Source organism: Anguilla rostrata, chromosome 12, assembly GCF_018555375.3.
Source record: "Anguilla rostrata isolate EN2019 chromosome 12, ASM1855537v3, whole genome shotgun sequence".
Lineage (NCBI taxonomy): Eukaryota > Metazoa > Chordata > Actinopteri > Anguilliformes > Anguillidae > Anguilla > Anguilla rostrata.
In genome coordinates, this window is record NC_057944.1 from 30,520,097 (window position 1) to 30,542,708 (window position 22,612).

Consider the following 22,612-nt stretch of genomic DNA (forward strand, 5'->3'; position numbering starts at 1 on the left):
CCGTCGCGCGGAAATAAATGTGCGCGTCACCAGCTACATTTGTATCTAAATCCACAAGTTGCTCGTCTGTCAGTGTAGCCAAGGTGGCCAGCGTTTACCTCCCTGTGTAGAGTCCTTCACACAGGACACCCGACTACAGCAGCAAGCTTTCTGTTCAATTATAGGTGGCAGCAGCATTACCGCAGGAATTCTATTCTCAAGTGCTTACGATAATAAAGGCGATGTCAACGCAGTGAATCATGAAGACTTCTTGGAACTACAAGTGTGTTAATGCGCCATCACCTTTCAAAACTGCATACCTCATACCTCTGTATTTTTCAGTTATGGTATGATAGGGTGGAAATCTGAATACTCACAGTTTATCCAAAAGAACTCTCTCACACACACACACGCATGCGTGCACACACACGCACACACACTTACATTGCTGGCAGGCGCTCTTATCCAGAGAAACTAGCACAGATTGCCTTTTTTGCATACAATTCATTCACAGCAGGATATTTTACTGAAGCAGTGCAGGTAAAGTAGTTTTGCTCAAGGGCACAATAGCAGAGTCCCAGCTGGAATTGAACCCTTTGAGTAACAAGCCCAGTTCCCTAACCACAATACTACATACACAAATGCACACAATATGTACAGACAGCTATAGGTACTGCTACACACACAAATAAATATAAGTGCATGCACCTGCATGAATGGCTACAGTGAAACTAGCAAAGGACACAGGCCAATAATGAACATCCCATCACGTCACTGCAATGCTGGGAAGCGCACGGGAAAAGCAGCACGGGACATGACCACCACGCGAAGAATAAAGGCTCACAGCAGGCCAGCGTGCATCCCTCCTCCCTCCCTCCCTCCCTCCCTCCCTCCGTCCGTCTCTCCCTCCCTCCCTCCCTCTGGTGCAATCGAAGCCACAGCAGCACTGCAGCAAGCCGAGGGCAGGGCTGTGCCCCGATCCGCCGCGTGCCGGGGAAGACACAGTCTCCGCCTTTTTCACCCGCCAGCCAATCAGACGCAGCGCGTCTCCGACCCTTTCCCCATACCAGAAAGCACAGGGTTGGGAAATCATGTGGAGTCAGGGACAATGATATCCACTATGCGCCCGAAACCGAGTCAAACTGCTTACATCTGACGACCCCCCCCCCCCACCCTGTGAAAACCCTTTATGAACTCACACAGGAACCTGCAATACCCCCACCCCCAGCCCTACCCCCTCCTCCACTGTAAAGACACTCTGAGGCCACATGACCTCAGCTGACAGCGCATACCAACTCATCTGTGTGTGAGCGTGTGTATGTGTGTGCGCGTGTGGACAAACGCTGAACTCTGGTTTCAGTTACCGCCACTGGCTGGCCTGCTCGTAACCACTCTGCCTCATCGATTTATCCGCGGGCCACTCTGAAAATGGCGAACGGAGGACAAAGTCCACCGGGGGGGTCATCAGGGCCCTCCCAGCGGTGGACAGCCGCCATCGTTTCGGGAAGAGCCCCCCGTCCCCCTGCCCGTCCCGCGCAGCCTGTCGAGCGACTCTGATAATCTGCTAAAGACAAACGCCGTTAGCGAGGGCTAGCGCGACTGCAGCCTGCCTCCTGACGGAAACTCAAATGCGCTCATTGCAGAATGCAGTTTTTCCATTTAATCCTGCCTCAAACAAGGCCACCATTCAAGGCGCAGCTACATAATCTGTCCTCTAAATTCTAAAGCTGCTATAATTGGTTCCTTGCTTTATTAAACACAGGCTTCTACTTTAAATCTAAATTTTTTTTTGCTCAGGAAATAAAACACCGATAGTGAATACAATATAATAAGTCGTTAAATCGCTTTATCCCTAATGAGGATTTCTACACAAATATGAAATATAGCAGCAAACATAATGATTTTTTATCTCTGAAGATAACTACCTGGTTAACTCAGAACAAAGATGTTAGAATTTTGACCACTCAGAACAGGAATCTGGACATGACAGTTTCTTGAGGCCAGCTGACAACAGCCAGTCACATGATCATGAGCTCCGCCCCACCACCATCACATAGAGCCCCAGGCAGAGGGGCAAAGTGCACCACGTTTTAAAGCTTCCTGCATTTTGGAATCTGACGCACCACAAGGGCAGGAAGCTAAGATGAGCAGCAGGAGGAGGAGGAGGCCTTCCAGGCTCAAGGAATTTTAACAACGTCACGGTTGAGCAACGGCCTCTCTCTGCAGCACCCTGGCGCGTCCGTCCCCGGCCGGTCGGGGGAAATATACGACCCGACGCAAAGCGAGCAGCTTGTGTACGTAGCCGGAGCGAGAAACGGGCGGGGAGTCAAACTCGGGGCCCTCGCAACCCGGGCAGCGCAGAGCCCCTGACAAGAAATACGATTCGCTCGCCGAGCCAAACAGCCCAGGTCCCCAGAACAGGGAACAAATCACAGCCCTGTCCAGACTGGGGCGGGGATGACATCATTTTCTGTAGTGGACTCACATGCTCTTCAGTGCTACGCTACATTCCTCCCCTTCAACCGGCGCAGAAAACTCGGCCGACTGGCCGATTGCACCAGGGTCCAACGCCACTATCCAAACCTTCGCCAGCCAAGCAAGTTGTCTAGCCCTGACCCTCAAAACCCACGGGTAGTTTCCCAAAAAGAAACCCACACCCATATTCCTACAGTGTCTCAGAGCAGGAGCGCTGATCTCAGATCAGGCTTGTCTGGTCAATCTTCCAATTCCATACATTTTGTAAGCAAAAGGCTAAACTGATCCAGGATCAGCTCTTCTACTCTGACGTTATTTATGAATGACGGGGCCCGGTTAGGACAAAGAGCTAAAGACCCAGGTCCAAAGCCAAAAGGGAAAAATAATCACATTCCCGATCTCACGCTTGGGAATTACATCACTTCCTTGTAGCTGACTCATTTGCTCTTCAAGGCTTCACAACAAATATGGAGGTCAGGACTTTGTGATGTTTGCCCATCCCACCAAATACTACAGTGCATAAGCGTAGGTTTTCCACTACAAATAATAACTACAACAGACTACATGAATACAGCACCATCAATTCCTGGTGAAAAATGGTAAATTCATTTCAACCACTACTAACCCTGGTAGGTGTTGCACGGCAGCCATTTTGTGCCACAACACTCCGCACACATCAGCTGAGACTGAGAGGGAGGAATTATTTACCCTGGTTTTAATGGTGGGGGGGGGGGGGGCCGATAAGAGGGCCAGACACAGTGTTCTTAAGGACAATGAGGAACCCCCTACTCTTTGCAGTTATGAGTGTGTTTGAGAATTGCTTTACCAAAGTAAAGGTGCTGTCCAATCACAACACACGATACCAATTACTTGTGGCTGCAATGACATCATCTCAAAGTGATAAGGTGAGATCAGGGTCTGTATTCATAAATTATCTCAGGCTAGAAGCGCTGATCTAGGATCAGCTTTCCCATGTTCGTATCCCAACATGCTCCATTACAAGCGTGAAGACAACGCTGATCCTAGAAAGGGAGGGAGACCATAGTCGCCAGCACCCACACCTCCACTGACCACAGAAGAACAGGGGCGTGGCTGTGCACTGCCGTGTGTGTGCACGCTTAGGGGCTGGTTCTGCCGCTGAAAACGACACATTGACCAGTTTGTGACTGGCTCCCGTAGAACCTGATCACGGGCGGGGCCAGGTTTCTGGCTGCAGTGAGATCACACATTCTGGCTTTCATCTGAGGCTAAGGACTGCAAGTGTCCCCATTCAAAAAGCACACACCTGAACAGGGCAGACTGACAAAGCAACATACCTCTGCCACCACAGCATGTAACATTCATTTACTCAATTATGTATTCATTCATTCTTCCTTCCCCTGAATCCAAGGCATTAGGGACAGGAAACACAACAGGCCAAACCACAATACTCTCTCACATTTATTCCACAAAACACTAAATTTCAAGCTATGGCCTGCCACAAATAAAATTGACTATTGCAGATGTGCACTACCATTAACCTGAGATTCAAATATTCTATAGTTCCCAAGATGGAATATCACTGTCCCCTGCCTCAATTCCCACTGCAGTCTACAGAACTTTATTTTGTATAAATAGTGAGTCATTGCAAAGTGATGGCATCAACCACCACACTCAGACAGGAAAATTCATGGTTATTACTGTCCATGAAGAACGATAATAAACATGGATTTTTATTCTATTGTTTTTGTTCATCAAGAAATATTTGAACAAATGATCCAAGCAGCCATTTAGTGATGACACAAGGCACGTGTCCGAACAGCCAAATCCAGCGTGATGATAATCAAGACGACATAGTGCCCCACTGACCAAAACCTTCACGACTGGGCAGAGGGTGACAAAAGACGGAATGCATTTCTCAACAAGAGTGCTTCTACCTTCGTGGGCATCATCCCTCTCAAATACAGAGACACACGAGGATTTGGGCTGGGTGGGGTAGGGCGGTGGTGTAGGTCCACTGAAATTCTACCATCTGTGAGGGTACTTCGAGGGCAGGGAGGGTGGAGTGGCCATATTTGGCTCAGCCACTTTAATAAAAGGAACAACCAAAAGCTCCATGATGACATGAGGGCATTTTTGCATCACTAGTGTGGTATGTTTGGGACTACATTTCCCACAATCCTCTGCACTGGAGTGGTGATCATCCTCATGCCAGGGGGCTGGGGAAGAGCTCGTTTTTTTCCCCCCAGGAGCAGAAACAATCTCAAGAGCGGGCCCTTCACCCTTGAGACGGATCACGTTCTCAGGGCCACCACTGCAGAAGATGCCTTTCAGAGCGAGGGATCCAGGCTCCCTCCTCCTAACTCAGCAAGAGCAGCTGCCACCATCTCCTTTCATCTCCCCAGGCGGGAACCACAGCCTTGCACTCCACTAGTACCTTAAGTGACAAACGGCCTGCTCGGCTACTGGTGACATTTTGGAGAACACCAGAGAGGTAGCTTTCACGCTGTCTTCTGAAACAGATTCCGAGTAGCTTTGTCACACATTGAGGAAGAACATCAGGCCATTTGAAACTTGCGCACCTGCGTCACCTTCATCCTCGGCGAATCAGGCGACTGGATGCAGGTTGAACCATAACATAAAGTTGACGTCTTATCATTATTTGTTGTCAGGTTAAGGTTATCAACCACGGGGCAAACACACTGCAACCGCTGCAGTGCAAAATATACAAACCTACAAAATGTAAAGCTTGTATTAAACGTCACACCCTGTGTGACTGTTCAAAGGGTAGTAACCAGTTTGGTTACATTCAGCAGAATTCTGCTTACACCGAACAGCTGTTAGATGTTGTGTTTACGGCACTTCCCTTTGTCGAGCAAAGTTCACATGAGAAAGAATTAGATAATGTGTCTTTTCTCCACAAATGAGACATTGCAGGGTTCCTGGAAGGCCTGATAGGCTAAGCAGCCCATTTAGCATCCATCTTTACAGAACAATTCCAAACCATCCAAGTTAAATGTGACACTAACTGCATGATAATACACACAAAAAATATCTCGGCCACACAGTAAAGTTCAATTGAAGGGCACTTTTCTCCACCCTACCATTCTTATCTTTTTGTCCCTGACTTGATAAACTTTTGACAGCCTGCCTCAGTGGTCATACGTGGACTCATTTCAACAGAGTTCAGCATGCTCACAGAGCAGCGGCGAAAGTAAACGCCGATGTCCAAATAAATAAACTATTTTAGTGGTCCTTGAACAGAACATCCCCTTCTTGTGCCACAGCCAGAATAGCATTTGACAAATGCCATTCACTTAAAAATTATTCAAACCTCAAGTCAGTTAACCATTCGAAACCACCAACTTATCAGCTATTGACGTGACCCAAGTGCTTTCAATATATGAGCCTGCTGCACATCCCAAATAGACAACGTGCACGCAATAGTTGCTTCCCCCAACTAGGAACGCTATTTATTGAACAAACAATATACAGAATTTTAACTTGACAAATGTATATTGGTGAAAGCGCCACGAGGCTGGTGAAGCGGTACGGGGGCAAAATGTAATGACATTTAGATTGGATATTAGCAACAAGTAAGTGTTTGTTGTGAGCTACGAACAAATCACCAGGCCTGACAGCTTTACTGTCGAACAAGACCTATAAGTATCTGTCAACAAATACTGATGGGAATCAACACAAGCGAAAAACAAACCATGACATTTATTAACAGAGCGGGGCTCCGGGGTGCTCGCCAAAACACTGCAGTCGGTCAACACGGAAAATGTAAAAAAAAAAAAAAACCTGCATCTTTTCCTAAATATTAATAGGCCTAACGGCTGCGCAAAGGACTCCCGACTACCACGGTATGAAGTTCTGCAGATCTTAGCGATGGCCACTTCCGTCTACCCAAGGAGTGGTCACAATGCAGACTCGAGAACCTCTCTGGCACGGTGCCTCTTCAAAGTATGCCAGTTTATAAATACTGTAAATGATCCAACGTGGTAACAACGCAGCAATATCCTTTTGTCTTTAAATTAGATTTGTTTGAAAATATTTGGCGGCGTTGTTAGTTGGCTCTGGTTTAAATCGTAACATAGTCTCGACCGTCTCACAAACAACAGATAATGTAGTGTGCAATGAAAAGGAGCGGGGTCACAATTTAACATGCAAAACGTGGGATATTCTTGTGCTCCATTTTAGCTCGTAACAATGGCAAAGGGGTAAAAAAAAAAAAACTTGACTAGAAAACACGAGGTAGCCTAAACGACGCAATCTCCACATCCGCTTCCGAGAGAATTCCCGTTTTCGGATCATGCGGGTTAAATAATAATTTATTAGCCTACATATTTGAGGGGCCCCCGTGTGTAATCCCCACGTTTAGCCTATCAGTCGATTTCGCTATGCTGCTGTAGGCCCACGTCCTGTGTGTGCCGCGAAAGCGAAATAAACGCATGAAACATTTCGACTGATCAGAAACATGCACAACACCCTGCCCTTACCCCTCGGCCTGCGGTTTATACCATAACCGAGAGAACAGTGAGGAGGAGAAAAAAAAAACCTCCCCCCTGCCTTTTTCTCTCGGTGGGCGAGGAGGCAGACGTGCTAATTTCGGGTGTGTATGTTCGATAGTACGATTGTCAACTAATTCAACCAGACTACTCTATGGCATTGCAGCTTTACGTCGACTTTATGTTTATTCTTCGCTTGACGTTTCTAATTAGGCGTCAATTAGGAAAGAGAGTCTGTGATTGCCTTACTCGTCACAAGTGACATTGAGCGATTTCACTTCCACATTAAACTAATTTTATATCAAAGAAACCGATACATAGGCTAACGGATAGGCTATAGCCTATTTTCACCCAACCTTGTAAATGCAAAATAATCACAATTGCGCTCAAACAACAAAAACTATATATAGGCTAATAGTGGGCCGGGTAGGTTTCCCGAGTTTTCTCTGAACAGCGAAAAACAATGCCCTTTAGGTCAAACAGTACACAATGACTAACAATATTTTATCAAAAACCAACTGCAGACATGTAAAACACCCGCAACGAAATACTCATAACACACGTAGATCTGATAGGCCGAAATGTGGGCAATTAAGAGAATAGACAATTGTTGTATTGATAATTATCGCAAACTGAAATAATGACAAGCTAGCTATGCCCCCACCCCCCACAATTCTACTTCTAATGATATTAACCAACCAAGAATACAGAGAAAACATCGACCCTTGATTAAAGTCTAAATACCAAAATGGCATTGTTGGCTCGATGCAGGTACTAAGTCGCTATGACAAATGAACGAACTAAAACATTATCCCATCCCCAGTTTAATTACGCAATTTAATTTTCTTTACGCAAGAGAAAAATAAAATCCCAAGCCTCACCAGGCCTCGAGTCCACGGAATATTGCAGACCCCTTCGCTGCACATTTTTCTTGTCTATGTAGCCGAGATTCACTTTTTATTAGCTAGGCTACCTCGTTCATTCCAAACATTATCACTTAAAACCCCCAGACGGACCGTTTACAATACGCGACACCACAGACTAACCTAGTTTTAATTCCTTTTCATCAATTTGTCATAATCTCCTCGTCTTATTCAGGTCCATTAATTTAATCGAGAGCAAAAAAGACGAATACATACCATAGCATTACCCTCCTTTCTCTCCCTTCTCGTTCTGTCCTTTCTCTGGTGTTCTCTCGCGCAGGCAGCAACCCCGACCGGCTCGATAAATAAATTAATAAAGAGCTGAAGAAAAAATAATACACCTCCAACAGTCACAAGATAATCTGTATTTCCTTTTTTCGTTCGGATGATTGATAAGATTATGTTTTTCAATCAAGTCTCCATTTTCAAGAAACTGAAGTTTTCAGTACCATTTTTGCTTCTTGTTCTTCTTCGCAGCGTTTAAACAAAACAAAAAAACAACACAAAAAATCCTTCAGGACCTCAAATAGCTCGTCCACTGGATTTTTTTTCCTGTAAGAAAGGAGGGGGCGTTAAAAACGGCTTGTTTCACAGTCTTCCTCTGGGCTCACCACGTTGTTTTTTGACCAATTATTTCCTTTGTTGTACTCATAATATGCATAGTTGCCCGTATACATTCACGGCATTTGATTCAAATTCAGGTGCAATTGTTTCGATGTTAAACAATTCCACTCTTAAATATTTTATCTCAAATACGCGCGTTTGACTTCAGACTGCGTGTACGTGTGTGCAAGTGTGTTTTTTCCCCCTGCTTCCCAATAATGGCGGCTCTTCTCCAGTTCTCTCTCCTCCTATTCCGAGAGAAAAAAGGGAGAGATACAACGACTCGCCCAGTGGCGCATGGACACCATTGCAACACACACTAACGAAACAATATACACGCTCGTGCTAACGGGAACCCAACAACGTATGGAAATGTATGCAAACGTCCAGAATGACCCTCGGATATATTAAACATTCTTAAAGTCATTCCCAATAATCTTCCTCCTAAAACATGCCATTAATGTTATTTTTCTAACGATTAATCAGTGGTTTTCTAGCACTTTATGCAGTGATGTTAACTTGAATTGTAAATATTTAACATTTACAAAGCGGAAATGTTTAATATTTGTTTGCATCTGGTTACACTTTTCTAATTTATTTCAGAACGTGTATTTTAAATATATTTTAAAACTTAAAGATTATATTTCTATCGGGATCTCGTTTTGATCAGAAAGAAAACGTCCCCCTTAATTCCAACTCGTTGGCTTTACTCTGTCAACATTTTGTTCAACATACTAATGATTCCCAGTTTCACTTTTCTATATTATACACATCATGCACCAGCCTTTGATTTATGACGGATTCATTATTACCACAGACTTAAATATACACAAAGGATTCATGTTAGAAATAAGTGCCTATCCTCTCACTATTAAGTGATCTTATTTCTGATTCAACTGGAACACAGGAACTTGGACAAATATAATGGCACGGAAAATGCTGGAGAGAAATCAATAAACGAAACTAAATATCCTTTCAGTTACATTCCCTTTACTCATGTTAATGCAGTGAAATGGGTGGCAACTGCAGAGCACAATAATTTTCAACTGAACAAAATTGCACAGGTCTAATATGAAATAGGAACATTAAAAAAACCTTGCAATCTGCCTGTATGTTACAGCATGTGCAACTTATCAAGAGCTGCCCAACCACATTTGAAATGGGCATTTTAGAGAAATATTTCCTTCGGTACACATAGCTGATTAATACAAATGGTATTTAGACATTTGGAATAGGATGAAAACTCCAGTGATGTATTCGGAAAGCTAGCTGGCTGGTTATTGTGTAAGAGCTTTAACAGATGTTTGGTGATTTGGAAAGTTTATCGTGCAATGATTTTTTTAAAGCCATAAAATACAGCAGACTTTACCTTACCCAGTTGCCTGCAGAATATCAGAATCCCACTATATCACAGGCAGTCCAACTTAGTCCAATATCAGGCCTGGAACTGCTGATTGTGATGGTGGTGGTGGTGTGTGTGTGTGTGTGTGTGTGTGTGTGTGTGGGGGGGGGGGGCATGTATCCTGCTGGGATCTTTTGTCACATTTCTTATTCTTTTCCTCTGCAAAAGTTCTTATGCAAGGTCTCCTGCTGCTCCATTTATTGTAAATTCTGTAACCTGTTTCACCTGCCAGGGAAAGGGAGGGTGCTCCACTCACAAGGTTAACAGTGGTACCTTATCGAGGACTTAAGCCCCATGGCCCTCTGGTCTAGAGTTCAGTATCCCATCCACCACCACTCCGCACACTGCCACCAACCACCACAGACCACCGCAGTGTACTGTCCACATCGATTTTCAGCTTCTCAAAGGCAGTAGCGTTGGGCTAAGCGTTTGACCTGGATTGCACAATGCAAGATTAGAGAGTGGGTCAAAGTTTCAGTTTAATCTGTGCCTCTTTTGCATTTTCTCTCATTTATTGTGCAGCAGGCGGAGCAGTGGTGGAAGCATGCACTTCCTGAAGCTACCAGGGCCCTGTGCGTTTGCACCACATGCCTTGGTTTTTAATTTATGGGATGGGTTGTATTTGACCATGAAAACAGAATATTAAACGTGCAGCAGTAAACAGTTAATGATTAACATCATAGTTGCATACCAGCAAGCTGCAGTGACAGACACTTTGCTTCAAGTTAATTTTTTTGTTTCTCAAAAACTTCTCTTTTGTTTGCACTGTCTGAAGGGGAATGTGTATTTTCACCAAATTAAAAATTTGTTTCTTGCTTTCAAACCATTTTGCCTTACTCCAAAATAGTCTTATTTACTGATTATACTTTTAAATTGTATTTAAAAAATATTTATTCAAAGTATTACACACACATTTATACATTTTGCTGTCTAGACTAACCACAAGAGGGCTGTGAAATTTTTACTGGAGTCCCCAGGTCACAAAGATGAACAACTATCAACTGTGAACATTAAGACTGGACCCCCCAGAGTGCAGTTATTTCAGCATACAAGCAGCTGCAATATTTAGTCCCTTCCAGTTGTGCTATTCGTACAAGTAGTGCATCACCCCAGTGGTTTGGTCCAGTTCGTCCACTTCGAACCTGAGCTGTAAACAAAAAAAAAAAACTGGCCAAAGAACAAGAAGGCTGTCATCACAGTTTGGATTCCCCTTTGCCCTTTTGCTGTCCCACCGTGGTCAAATTTACCAGGGTCCCCAGGGGCTTCTGCATTCTTCCTACTCACAGTTTTGCCATCTCTGATGATCAGTGAAGTACAGTGGAGCTATCAAGGCTGTCTGGATAATGTTCAGAATTGGTGAATTTGGTCTGCTTCCAGCTAGGCCAGTAAACAAATGCTCCGCCCTGACTCCAATGCATGTTTTCTCACTTGTGGAAACAGTGTGTGACATAATGAAAACACACTGGCCTTCCATCATACTCGTTTAGCTGCTTGTTACTTTATTTGGGTTTGCAAGGGGAGTGTTTTTACTTTTTTCCGTGCAGTCTGTAGCTATGTGCCAGAATGCTGTTTCTAGATTACAGCTGTTGGCCAGCTAACCCTATCCCCATTTTAAATTCAATTAAGGACTTAAATTTGCGTGAACAAGTAAAGGAATTAGAAACTGGAGATATTTACACTATTTGTTAGTCGTGTAATACCACAATATTAAGTAGGTATTGTGTGTGCGGATCATGAAAATCACTAAAAAAAAAAAAAAAAACACACAGACACACACACACACAACCATATTCTTTTTCAGGAAGCAAATATTTTCCTCAAATGACCCAAAGAGATGAAACTGAAGACCATTCTTCACTGCAAGGTTTGTGTAGAGCAGTCACTCTTGTTATTGCTTCCTTTTATTCATAGACTCAATGAACTGTTAAAGTGTATTCATTACTAAGCCATTTTTCTAATCTCAGTTGAGAAGAGTAGTAACCCTACACTCAATTCAATTTACAAACAATAAATTTATAAATAAAACAGGATTTAACATCTTCCTCTTTTTATAGCATCCTGTTTATTATTATTATTATTATTATTATTATTATTATTACTATTGTTGTTGTTGTTGTTGTTGTTGCAAGCAACATGATAACAACGCGTGGGATAAAAATGCAGGATTACGACGTGTAGTCTCAAACTCATGAGTTCACGTGATTTGTTAGCGACCTCGTGCCTGATCCCTGTCAGGACATCAACTGCATTGCCCAGAAAGACGCTTGAAAAAAATAGAAGTGCATGTTGGTATATGAAGTAAAAAACTACACTCTTTCAATTAAAAAAAAAGACATTGTTCGCTATAAAAACTACTTTGCCCACAATGCACTTCATTATCGGCCTTCCCTGGATATCCTGTTTTAGGGAGATAGCGGAGAACCTTGGGAGGTCTTGAGAAAATAGGCGTATTTCATGCAACATCTGTCTTAAACTTGACACTATTCTTTGAATTCTGTCTGTTAATATACCCGTGTCGAGAAAAATACAATGGTAAGTCTATTTCTCATTCATTTTAAAGCCATGTGTATAAGCGACTGTAACATTTTGATCGCTAGAGTGGAACTGTTAGCTATCATCGCTAGCTAACTAGAGAACTAAATCCACGAAGAAAAAGGCCATAATCAAACTACAGCATTATTTTGTTAGGTGAATTAAACATATATGAAGTACGTGATGCTAGCCATTTGTAATATGTATCGCTAGCCATTTGTAATATGTCGTTAAAGCGGACCAGTAGCTAGCTTAGATCAGACTCAATTCTGACAAGAGGGTCGGTTTCTGGATAGGGTTATTCCTTCCATAGTTTTTAATCAATTGGTGCTGTCTTCGTGGACAGGATGACACCGGTAAGTATTATATTATCGTTGCCTAACATGCTGGCTTGCTAATTTTTTTCCAGTCATATGCTCCATTATATTTATTTAGCAACCAGCTTGCGCGCGGGGTATCATTATCTGCTAAGTAGCCAGCATTAGCGAGCTACGTGTCTGTAGCGAAATAACAGGAGATATGTGGATGCAACCAAGAATTTTGCTCCGTTTCGGGACCGGGAATGGGATTTTTTCGCAACAGTGACCGAAACCCAGGCGGTCACGAGACAGTTCGAACAAGCTTGCAGATCTGGGGAGCCAAAAGACGACGTTTTGGCAGTGTCTTCCAGGCCTTTGAGCGGAAGGCGAATGCAGGCCTGTTTCCTTTCCTCCGCGCAAAAGGTGTCAGAAGTCAGGGCACTGACAGTAGGATTGCGCCTCGTAAGCCCTCCCTGGATGCTGACTGCATGTTTATTCTGTGCTCGTGTTCAAAATCATTGAAAGAATGCGTGTCAAAGACCAGGTCTGGATCCAGTTCAGGACCTCCCATATTCACTAGAGACGAACTCCACGCTAACAGGTTTGGCATGGAGTTTCTGGTTTGCCGTAGAAATGTTGCAGTAACTGTTACTAGGAGGTGATAACAAAGTTAACAGCGAAAGCTGATTTAGGTTTAGTTAAGTCCTAAGAACGAGGTGTAAGTGTAAGTGAGTTTAATGCAAATTCTACACTGATACCCAGCTGTATTTTTTGTCAAAGTGGGGAATGGCTTACCAGTCAAACAGTAGGGGCAGAGACCCTCATGATGTTAAAGTCCAGACTTGATGCAGGGTTGGATGCTCTCTGGACAGTAGCTATGTGATCAAACATTCTAATGTTCTTGTATTTTTATTATATCCAGCCTTCTTTTATTTAAGATCAGGGATTTTTTTTAGTTGCCATCCTTTGGCACTTGACTGGGGCCCAGACTGTTTCCCACTATCTAAATGGTTTACTGCTGTTCTGCACTGTTCCTTATCTCCTGGCTTCCTGACCTGTATAGGGATGGAATGCTACATCGACAGTCATGACGTCATCTCTGGCTGTAATGACTGATGAGGAGACCGGATATTTGATTGTTTGAGTATTCAACCACAAGTTCACTAATCTGTTGGCTGGAATCTGCAATCGAATGCTTGTTATTAACAGAATTCTACAATCCAATTGTATTCTTCTCATCAATATTCACGACGGAAAGCCTAACAGCCCTGGATAAAATGAAAGGCGGTTGGTATTATTAATTTTTCTGCCTGAAAGTGTCAAAATTGGTCTGTTTAGTGAATCGGTATTTACTCAAAAAAAGATTAGGAGTTGCACACACTGAAACTCCTGGGCAGAAACGATGTATAATTTCAAGCACACGCTGTTGGATTGAAAAGACGGTCTGAATCCTGCAAGCGTAGTGAAGCCGGGCCTTCGCCCTGCTCTTCTCCCCTCAGATCCGCTTCATCCTGATCCAGAACCGCGCCGGGAAGACGCGGCTGGCCAAGTGGTACATGCAGTTCGACGACGACGAGAAGCAGAAGCTGATCGAGGAGGTGCACGCGGTGGTGACGGTCCGCGACGCCAAGCACACCAACTTCGTGGAGGTACGCGGCGACCCCGCCCTCGGCAGAAAAGTCTGCTTTGCTTTCAAACGAACTCGAGTTAAGATGATCTGTCTTACAGCGATCTGTAAGCCCTCCACATGTTTGGTTCCAATTGCTTTTACTTGCTTTTATTTAGTGAGATCTGTTTGTTTTTTTTTGTTTGTTTTTTAAGATGAAGTAAGATAAGTTTTTTCTCCAAAGAAAGACAGTTACCCCACAGAAAAGACTCAATTACAAAGCATAGTGTTACCAATCTGTAATCACTCAGTAGAGATGGAGCATCAGTAGTGTAGTGCTTAAAAATTTGCCTTTCAATCAGAGGTTGCAGGTTCAAACCTCTCTCCTTTGAGCAAGTATAAATATGGATGGTTGGTATGGATAAGTGTGTCAAATAAAAAGCTGGATTGCATATAATAAAACTAAAGGAACCCATGAGCTGCTCTGGGTAAAGGCATCTGCTCAGGAGAGATATAACGTGCCCCTTATTGTCATTGGCCATGTATCAATTTGCATATGAAAAGCTTGTACACCCATGTGCAGCGAGTCCGTGTGAATGCCATTGGTCTTGACAGCAGCCCTCCGTTTTTATCAGATTCTGTATCTGAGCGCTCAGTGGCTGCATCAAAGCGGGCTTCAAAAATGCACTTTGCTCCTTGTTCTACAGCCCGTGTAGTAACAGAGCATGAGGAACAGCCTGTACTGAACAGAACCGATTCCAGCAGTCTTTTCCTTCTTTTTTTTTCTGTGTGCCTGACTGAGGCAGTTAATCCACTGACTTCCCGCAGTTTGTGTAATTATGGGTATGTGCGTATGGGCACAGTTAAACCGAAGCTTCACATTTCAGTTCAGAAAAGCGGTACAATAACATATTTGCTTCGCCTTTATTTGATGAGACATTGCACTGGGAAAATATCACTGGTGATGGCTTTGCTTGCGCAATTGCTTTACCTACAGACAGACAACATGAAAGCTGTGCTGGGTATTTGAGTTGTGCGAATGCTGTATGGAAAGGGATCACTTCTGTTGCTGGTGTTCGGTTGTAAAGTTAGGTTAATATGCTTATGTAAATGTGAAAATATGAGGTATGCAGGGGGGGTAAAGCTATGCGGACCATTGCTAAAAGGCTAGTGACCTCGGTAACCACCTCCCCCAGGATCTGAACTTGTGACCTTGTGGTCGAGAGTTTAACATGCACCACTGCTGCCCACAGTACACCACGTTTCCTGCCCACAGTACACCACGTTTCCTGCCCACAGTACACCACGTTTCCTGCCCACAGTACACCACGTTTCCTGCCCACAGTACACCACGTTTCCTGCCCACAGTACGCCACGTTTCCTGCCCACAGTACGCCACGTTTCCTGCCCACAGTACGCCACGTTTCCTGCCCACAGTACACCACGTTTCCTGCCCACAGTACGCCACATTTCCTGCCCACAGTCACACAGTACCCATTCCTGCCACAGTACACACGTTTCCTGCCCACAGTACACCACATTTCCTGCCCATAGTACACCACATTTCCTGCCCACAGTACACCACGTTTCCTGCCCACAGTACACCACATTTCCAGGGCACAATACTCCATGTTTTCAGCTCACAGTATGCCACAAAGAGTCAGGCTGAGTTGTTTCATGATCTTGTTGAGTGGTTGAAGTGACACCCAGAATCAGCAGCGGACTGAGATGAGAATAAAGTGTTCTCTCGTCTTTGGGTCTGGTACATGAGTACTGTGACAGCAGGGAGGGCAGCAGTGCTGTGATTCATGTCGGGTGTAGAGTGTGGAGGTGTCTGTTACTTGCTCATGTGGTTTATAGAGTCTCTCTGTCTCTGTCCCTTCGCTTAGTTCCGAAACTTTAAGATCATCTACAGACGCTACGCTGGCCTGTACTTCTGCATCTGTGTGGATGTGACTGACAACAACCTGGCCTACCTGGAGGGCATTCACAACTTTGTGGAGGTAGGACACCTCACACGCAAGCACTCGCGCATACACACACACACACACACACACACACACACACACACACACACACACACACACACACACACACACACACACACACACAGTCGTACACACATCCCTGGTCATGTGCTCGTACCCATTAACATGCATGGGCACACGCTGAACATACGAGGCCTGTGTATCCTAGCCGCAAAGAGCATTGATAATGCCAGCTGTGTGGGACTAAGGATGAAGTCTTTAAAGGTCTCCATAATCCCTGTGTTTCAACGCTGCACCAGACAGCTGTGTTCCCCAGGCAATGCAGGTACACAAAGATTAACAACACACACACACACACACACACACACGCACAGTGCAGGCACAGGGGCATGGTGACCCGGCATGTCTCATCTTCACATCATGCACACTGGTTTTCAGCATGATAAAAAACAGCAGCAACAATTCAGCTCTTGGCATTCCTCTTTCTAGGGACCAGCATACATGATTGGTTCCTGTCATTCCTGGGTTTTATATAGTAACCCTCGTTGCCTTTTAAATCAAAAGACGATGAGTCAAAAGAGTTTTGAGCTGATCCCTAACTAGGGAACTTGAAATGCTTCCAAGCTAACTGGGGATATCTTGTTCTATATTGTGTAGTGGAACGTATGATGGATAGCTTGATGGATAGGTAGATTGTTAGTCAACATTTTTGTTAATAAATTCAGCTCAGTTGCAGAACTACAGATGACTCCCATGTGTTGATCAGAAAGAAACAATGGAGAGCAGCACCATAAGTAACCGCTCAAGACCACCTCATTTTTAATGGATACTGTATCCATTTAGATTATAAATATTAGCTGGTAAGGGAATACAAAATATTTGTTCATGTTTTTACATAGATAAACTCTAGTTACAATCTATGATTGAAATTCACTTTACACAAAGTCAAAATGAATTTGAAACCAACAGAGGGGGGAAGGAACAAGAATAGATACGGCTGTTAGTTAACGGACAGGAAGTTGGGCAACCACAGACGCTTAGGGATTCCAGCACACTGCAGCACGGAATTCTGGGACTTCCACCACCTGCCTTTGTGTTATAGAAGGTTCAACTGCAGATTACTCAGAAAGCTCACAAAAAAAACAAAAAATAAACGGGTCAAACTGGCACACCCAGGAGCCAGCCCCGGTCCTGGAATCTGTGGGGTGTGCTGGTTTTTGTTTTTGTGGCTCAGAGCAGCTGATTTACACGGTTAACTGGCCTCACCTGGTTTCTTGTGGCAAAATTATTTGCGGAGTTTAAGATGAAAGCAAAATACTGGCTGACCCTGCTACCCCACCTTAACATCGTTGGCCACCCCTGACCTACTATCCACTTTGCATGCAGTGTGAAGGTCAGGCTACTTCAGTCCTCCTGGCCAGCAGGGAGCGCCAGTGTATACCCTGTCAAGGCTTGATTGTGCCAAACTACTCGCCACATTACTGAGAGGCAACCAGACGGGCTGTTATTTCCTCGTTTTAACGAGTGAACGTTGCAGATCTGATTGAATTTCTGCAGGGAAATGTTAATTTCCTGTCCAGGATTTTGGACTGCATTCAAGGGATGTTTCTGGAAATGTGTTTTCCAAGTAACTCTATGGGACACGTGCGCCGTAGCAAAACATGAAGCAGGTTTCTTTTCCGCCCTTTTCCCTTGTAGGTTCTGAACGAGTATTTCCACAATGTGTGCGAGTTAGACCTGGTGTTCAACTTCTACAAGGTAAGAGCCGCACTCTCGATTCTCATTCTTGCTGGAAAGTCTCGCCCCCTAGTGGCAAGTGGCAAAAACGCCTGCTGTTAATACTCCCTTGACTTTGACATACAGAAAGGAATTAAATGAATGTGGAAGTGGGGGGATGGGGCCTGTTTTTATTTTAAGGTTGCCCGTGGAGGCATTGCCATAGCAACCAGTGTACACTGCATAATTACAACAATCAGTCAATTAAGCTACGCTCATTCCTATCAATTTGGTGCGGTGGGTTTTCTTTAAAAGAAAACAGTAAGCAATTAAGCGAGTCACTACTGATAATTACCTTCTTCTGCCACTGCCTTAATTACTGGAGATATTTTTTGAATCCGCCCACCCGGTCAACCTAAGTGAAATGCTGCCTACGCACACGGCAGATGGAGTCTTGTTAACTCCGCTGCTTGCAGAGGAATTAAAAAAATAATAATAAAATACGAAGAACCGTCACAATGTTAAACATCAATTAATCTGAGACAATAATCCCAATAAAACTCGGTCGTTAGGCGCTTGCCAAACGGGTCTGTCCAGCAGACACGGCGCCACGCTTGCTCCACAGTGTCCTGAACGCGTCGGGTGTTTCTGACGTGCTGATAACAAATTGGCGGGCGGTATTTACCGGGGGGGGGGCGGTTGCAGAGTAATATCGGCGCTGTTGTCTGCTGTGACAGGGAAATTGGTTTGGATGCTCGGACACTGGCGTCGTTCCCTTGAGCGAGCACTTAAACCGAATTGCTGCAGTAAAAATCCAATAAATGAGTAATTTGAAAGTAATGCCCTCGAACAGTCCTGGAGAGAGGCGGCTAGCTGTGGAAAACCCAAGATGGCAGTTTTAAATAAGTTCCCGGTGTTAATTTCCAGGTAATTGTTTGGTTCCTGGTCATTTTACAGCCAAATAGTCACATAATTATGGCTCCATGTCATTGCTTGCATGTTGTCATTAACAAGGTAAACCAAGTTGTGCTCAAATAAAATAGCAGCTTAATTCTTATTGCATTTCAGTTATTTTTAATGATTGCTTTTTGTAACGGTTATAAACAGTCATACAGAGATAATAAGGGATACTGGTTTGAACGGATATCATTTTCTTAAGGATCCTGTGAGTCTATCAAACATGGCCAGCTCCTGTGTTCTCTTCCATTCCGTCTGTTTCCCTACTCAAGGAGGCTGGAACTGATTAATGTTCACGAGGAGGCACGCCCAAGCATAGAACATCCATTGCCGTCTTATGTTATCCTTGGTCACAGCATTTCGTTAATATTCATGAGCGATGAAATTGTGAAGTTTCATATAACAGGAGATGGAGAGCGTGAGAGAGCACTCAATGGTAAAAATGTGTACCTGGCCATCTGGTTAATCTATAGACTCTGTGGTGGTCTTTGACTGCTATGCTCAAGGAAATCAGTATCAGCACAATAAAAAAAACTGATTTATGTGATTTATATTTAAAATTGTGCATAAACATTAAAATTCATTATGCATATGCTCATCCTCCAGACGTCACATTACTGTACAAGCTGCTTTCGTTATCTGAAGAGCATTTTTTCATGAATATTAAATGCCTGTGTAATAGCCATGGTAAGGCTGGCAAGCCATCAGAAACTTCTCTAAATATCCAAAATATCCTGCCCTGCACACACAAACTGTCTGGGCCAATGGGAAACATACTCTAAACCTGCTATCAAAACCCCAAGAAAGCCAGCCATCTCTTTCTGCGGCTTGTCAGGATTTGTACTGAGCACGTGCAAAGTCCCCTGGAGATGACAGCCCTGTTCCCTCACTCAGGTGTACACGGTGGTGGACGAGATGTTCCTGGCGGGAGAGATCCGGGAGACGAGCCAGACCAAGGTGCTCAAACAGCTCCTCATGCTGCAGTCACTGGAGTAGCCCCGCCCCCTCTCCTCATCAGACCGCCTCCCCCCGCCCCTTCCTCGCAATTTCACAGCAACTCTCCCGGAAGCCCTTCCTTTCACTGCTCACTCACTGGAGCCGGCTCCACCCTGTCGACAAGAAATTCCAATTTATGTGACCCCTCCCTCTTTTCAGGAGTCTCCGCCCCTTCCACCATAATACCAGATGCAGGGGCTGCTGTTAACTCTACTTGTGATGTCATAAAAGGTCTGATTGGGTGGAACTCTCCCCTTGTCTGACACTACCGCTACTGACAAGCAACTGAGCATGAGAAATGCCAGCCTGAACACATAGAGACCTAACTAGCTATCAGAATTAAACAGAAAGTGTATGACTAGTCTGATATTGTCGCCCTCTATAATTACAGATTCCACGCCCAGTCAGGAACTGGCTTAGAGATCACATGACTGAAAGCCCAGGTGACACTGAGACACTCAGACAGGACATATGAAGTAAGCTTTCAATGTGTAGATTCCGATTGGCTCAGTCATGTCACTTGGAAATGGTGGTTCAGCCAAAAACAAATGCCTTTCTTTTGTTTAAAAACAAAAAATCTTTCCCCCTGGCTGGGCGATGGCTGGGAAGTGGCGACCTCAGAGGTCAAAGTTCAGGCTGCAGCCATTTTGTTGAGAAGGAAAAAAGGTTGAGCATTTCCATGCCTCAGCAGCTGCTTGTCAGTTCTCCCAAAAAGTTTTCCTCACATTTCAGAGAGAAAAAAAGTGAAAGTGAACATGAATTACTTAATGAAATATATTGTGCTTTTAGTATTGTGAAGTTATGTTTGTATTGTGTACATATATTTGTAAGTGTTTTATGTGGATGGTGTGTTGAGTTCTGGAATCCTCCTTACTTTTCTCAGTCTCCATCTCAAGGACTCCTGCTCCATAAGAAAATATGTAATGCATTAATGACAGGTTGCCACAGAGCCATTGCCAAAAGTATGAATCATCACGCAGATAAATTTCTCTCTGTGCCAGAGGGATTATTTCCATAAGTCACACCTCGCATAAAGGCACACCTCGTTATAGGCCGCTCTCTCTGCTTAAAGACGGGTGTGACTGAGGCAGCCGACTACACATAGCCTTCGCTGCCGTATGGAGAGAATACACAGTGATCGAAAGCCTGCAGGAACGCCCTGCTTCAGGGAAGGGGGGGGGGGTGGCCCATGAATTTTGCCTGGCAGGGAATGTCGGTGAAGAAAGAACCTGTAAATAAAGAAGCAGGTGGTGGAACTTGCACACTTGTCCTCTTGCAGCACTAAATAAATCCCCCCTCTTAGGTAAACTCGGGAGGGGGAAGGGGGGGCGCTTTGTTTTGTGTGAAACTGCCATGCTGTAATACTGCACCAGCATTGGCTGCCAGTGTAAATTTATTGGCTGTAATTGCTGCATTCAAACTACGTCCCTATGTTCCTCCTCAAAAAGCACCTCTATTGATTTGATCGTATTTCTGTCCTGAAGACTCTCGTTCGTGATGCTGAGGTGACTTGTCTTGTTTGGGGGGGGGGGGGGTATGGAGTGGGAGCAGCAGTGTTTCTGGACGTCCTGCTGGTGTCCTTCGGAAACTATTTTCATACATGCTCAAAGATTTTCCAAATACATGGACACAATGCCCCTGGAACGGGTGAGAAACTAGTCATGAGGTGTGATGAAATGTAATGACCTCATATGTCATCACATCATCCAAAATGCGGTCATCAATCCTGTGTTACTTAGGCAACCTGCTGTCTGTGTGTGTTGGACTGAATAAAGTAAGAGATGTAGGAGCCAGAAAAGGCCAGTGGAGTGGTGGAGAAAGTCACGTGACCAGGTGGGGGGTGGTTGCCCATTTTCCCAGTCTTAATGATCCCATCCTAAAAGGAGCCATTGCCTTTGCACACCTCCTCTTTAAAGCATTCCAGTATGGAGCAGATGGCCGGACTCTGCAGGACCCCAGCCCTGCTGCATAAGCCGTCCTCAGCTCTGCCTGCATGGAAATCGGGCTATTTAAGTTTGTTAAATGATCAAAAACTCCTGGCCGAAGTACTAGCAGACACCACCTCGGCATAGAACACGTGTACACATGCACGTAGTGGTGATGCGTCATCACGGGCGCGTCAGTGAGTCACCTGCTGCAGCAGTGAAGTGACCCGCACGCCTTCGCTAGCGCGGAGCCCAGGGTCAGCTAATTCAGCCAGCGTGCTCGCTAGCCCGTTTCTGCTGTCCAATCGCCACAGGGCCTGGCTGCTACCATCCAATCAGATGCCAAAACGAGTGCTCGCCCTTTTCCTGTCATGGGTGGAGCCCAGAAACGCGCTGAGGCTGTGGGTGCAGGGCTCCTGTCGCGTCTGCCGCTCGTTATCTTAAAAAGGGGGGCAGGGCCTAGTGGTTATTTTAGAAGCGTTTAAATAAAAATTATTTTTGAGTTTGTAAAACGTTACGCAATTTTTCTTTTTGCTAAAATAAGAAATGCAGCACCGCAGACATATCCCTTTGTGTCCTAAGGTGTGTGTGAGATGGTTGGCGTCCGTGTGTGTGTGTGTGTGTCGTTATGCTGATTACCTTGTTGCAGAATCCCCCCACCATTTTATTCCAGTCTACATGTATATATATACACAAATGGAATTAAAGTGTACTCTCAGTA

The 22,612-nt window shown here is 44.5% G+C and overlaps 2 protein-coding genes across 3 annotated transcripts in view; one reads left to right on the forward strand and one right to left on the reverse strand.

Moving 5' to 3' along the window:
- arhgap35a (Rho GTPase activating protein 35a) overlaps positions 1–8,791 on the reverse strand; it is a 69,637-nt gene extending 60,846 nt beyond the window's left edge. The window contains exon 1 of the mRNA XM_064301290.1: positions 8,084–8,791. The gene's annotated coding sequence lies outside the window, so the exon portion shown is untranslated. The remainder of the gene's footprint in view (positions 1–8,083) is intronic.
- Positions 8,792–12,243: 3,452 nt separating this feature from the next.
- On the forward strand, positions 12,244–22,612 carry ap2s1 (adaptor related protein complex 2 subunit sigma 1). Of its 2 annotated transcripts, none has more exons than XM_064301300.1 (5): positions 12,244–12,404; positions 14,203–14,352; positions 16,199–16,312; positions 17,996–18,055; positions 19,865–22,612. In XM_064301300.1, the coding sequence occupies exons 1-5, from the start codon at positions 12,402–12,404 to the stop codon at positions 19,964–19,966; spliced, it is 429 nt and encodes a 142-aa protein (XP_064157370.1). In that variant the 5' UTR covers positions 12,244–12,401; the 3' UTR covers positions 19,967–22,612. The 2 variants fall into 2 exon arrangements, with proteins under 2 accessions (XP_064157370.1, XP_064157369.1); XM_064301299.1 differs by lacking the exon at positions 12,244–12,404 and adding an exon at positions 12,736–12,760.

Excerpts from the sequence above, each read along its gene's own strand:
- ap2s1 (XM_064301299.1), top strand. Across the intron at positions 14,353-16,198 it reads AGCACACCAACTTCGTGGAG|TTCCGAAACTTTAAGATCAT; the intron begins GTACGCGGCGAC and ends CCCTTCGCTTAG. Across the intron at positions 16,313-17,995 it reads GCATTCACAACTTTGTGGAG|GTTCTGAACGAGTATTTCCA; the intron begins GTAGGACACCTC and ends TTTCCCTTGTAG.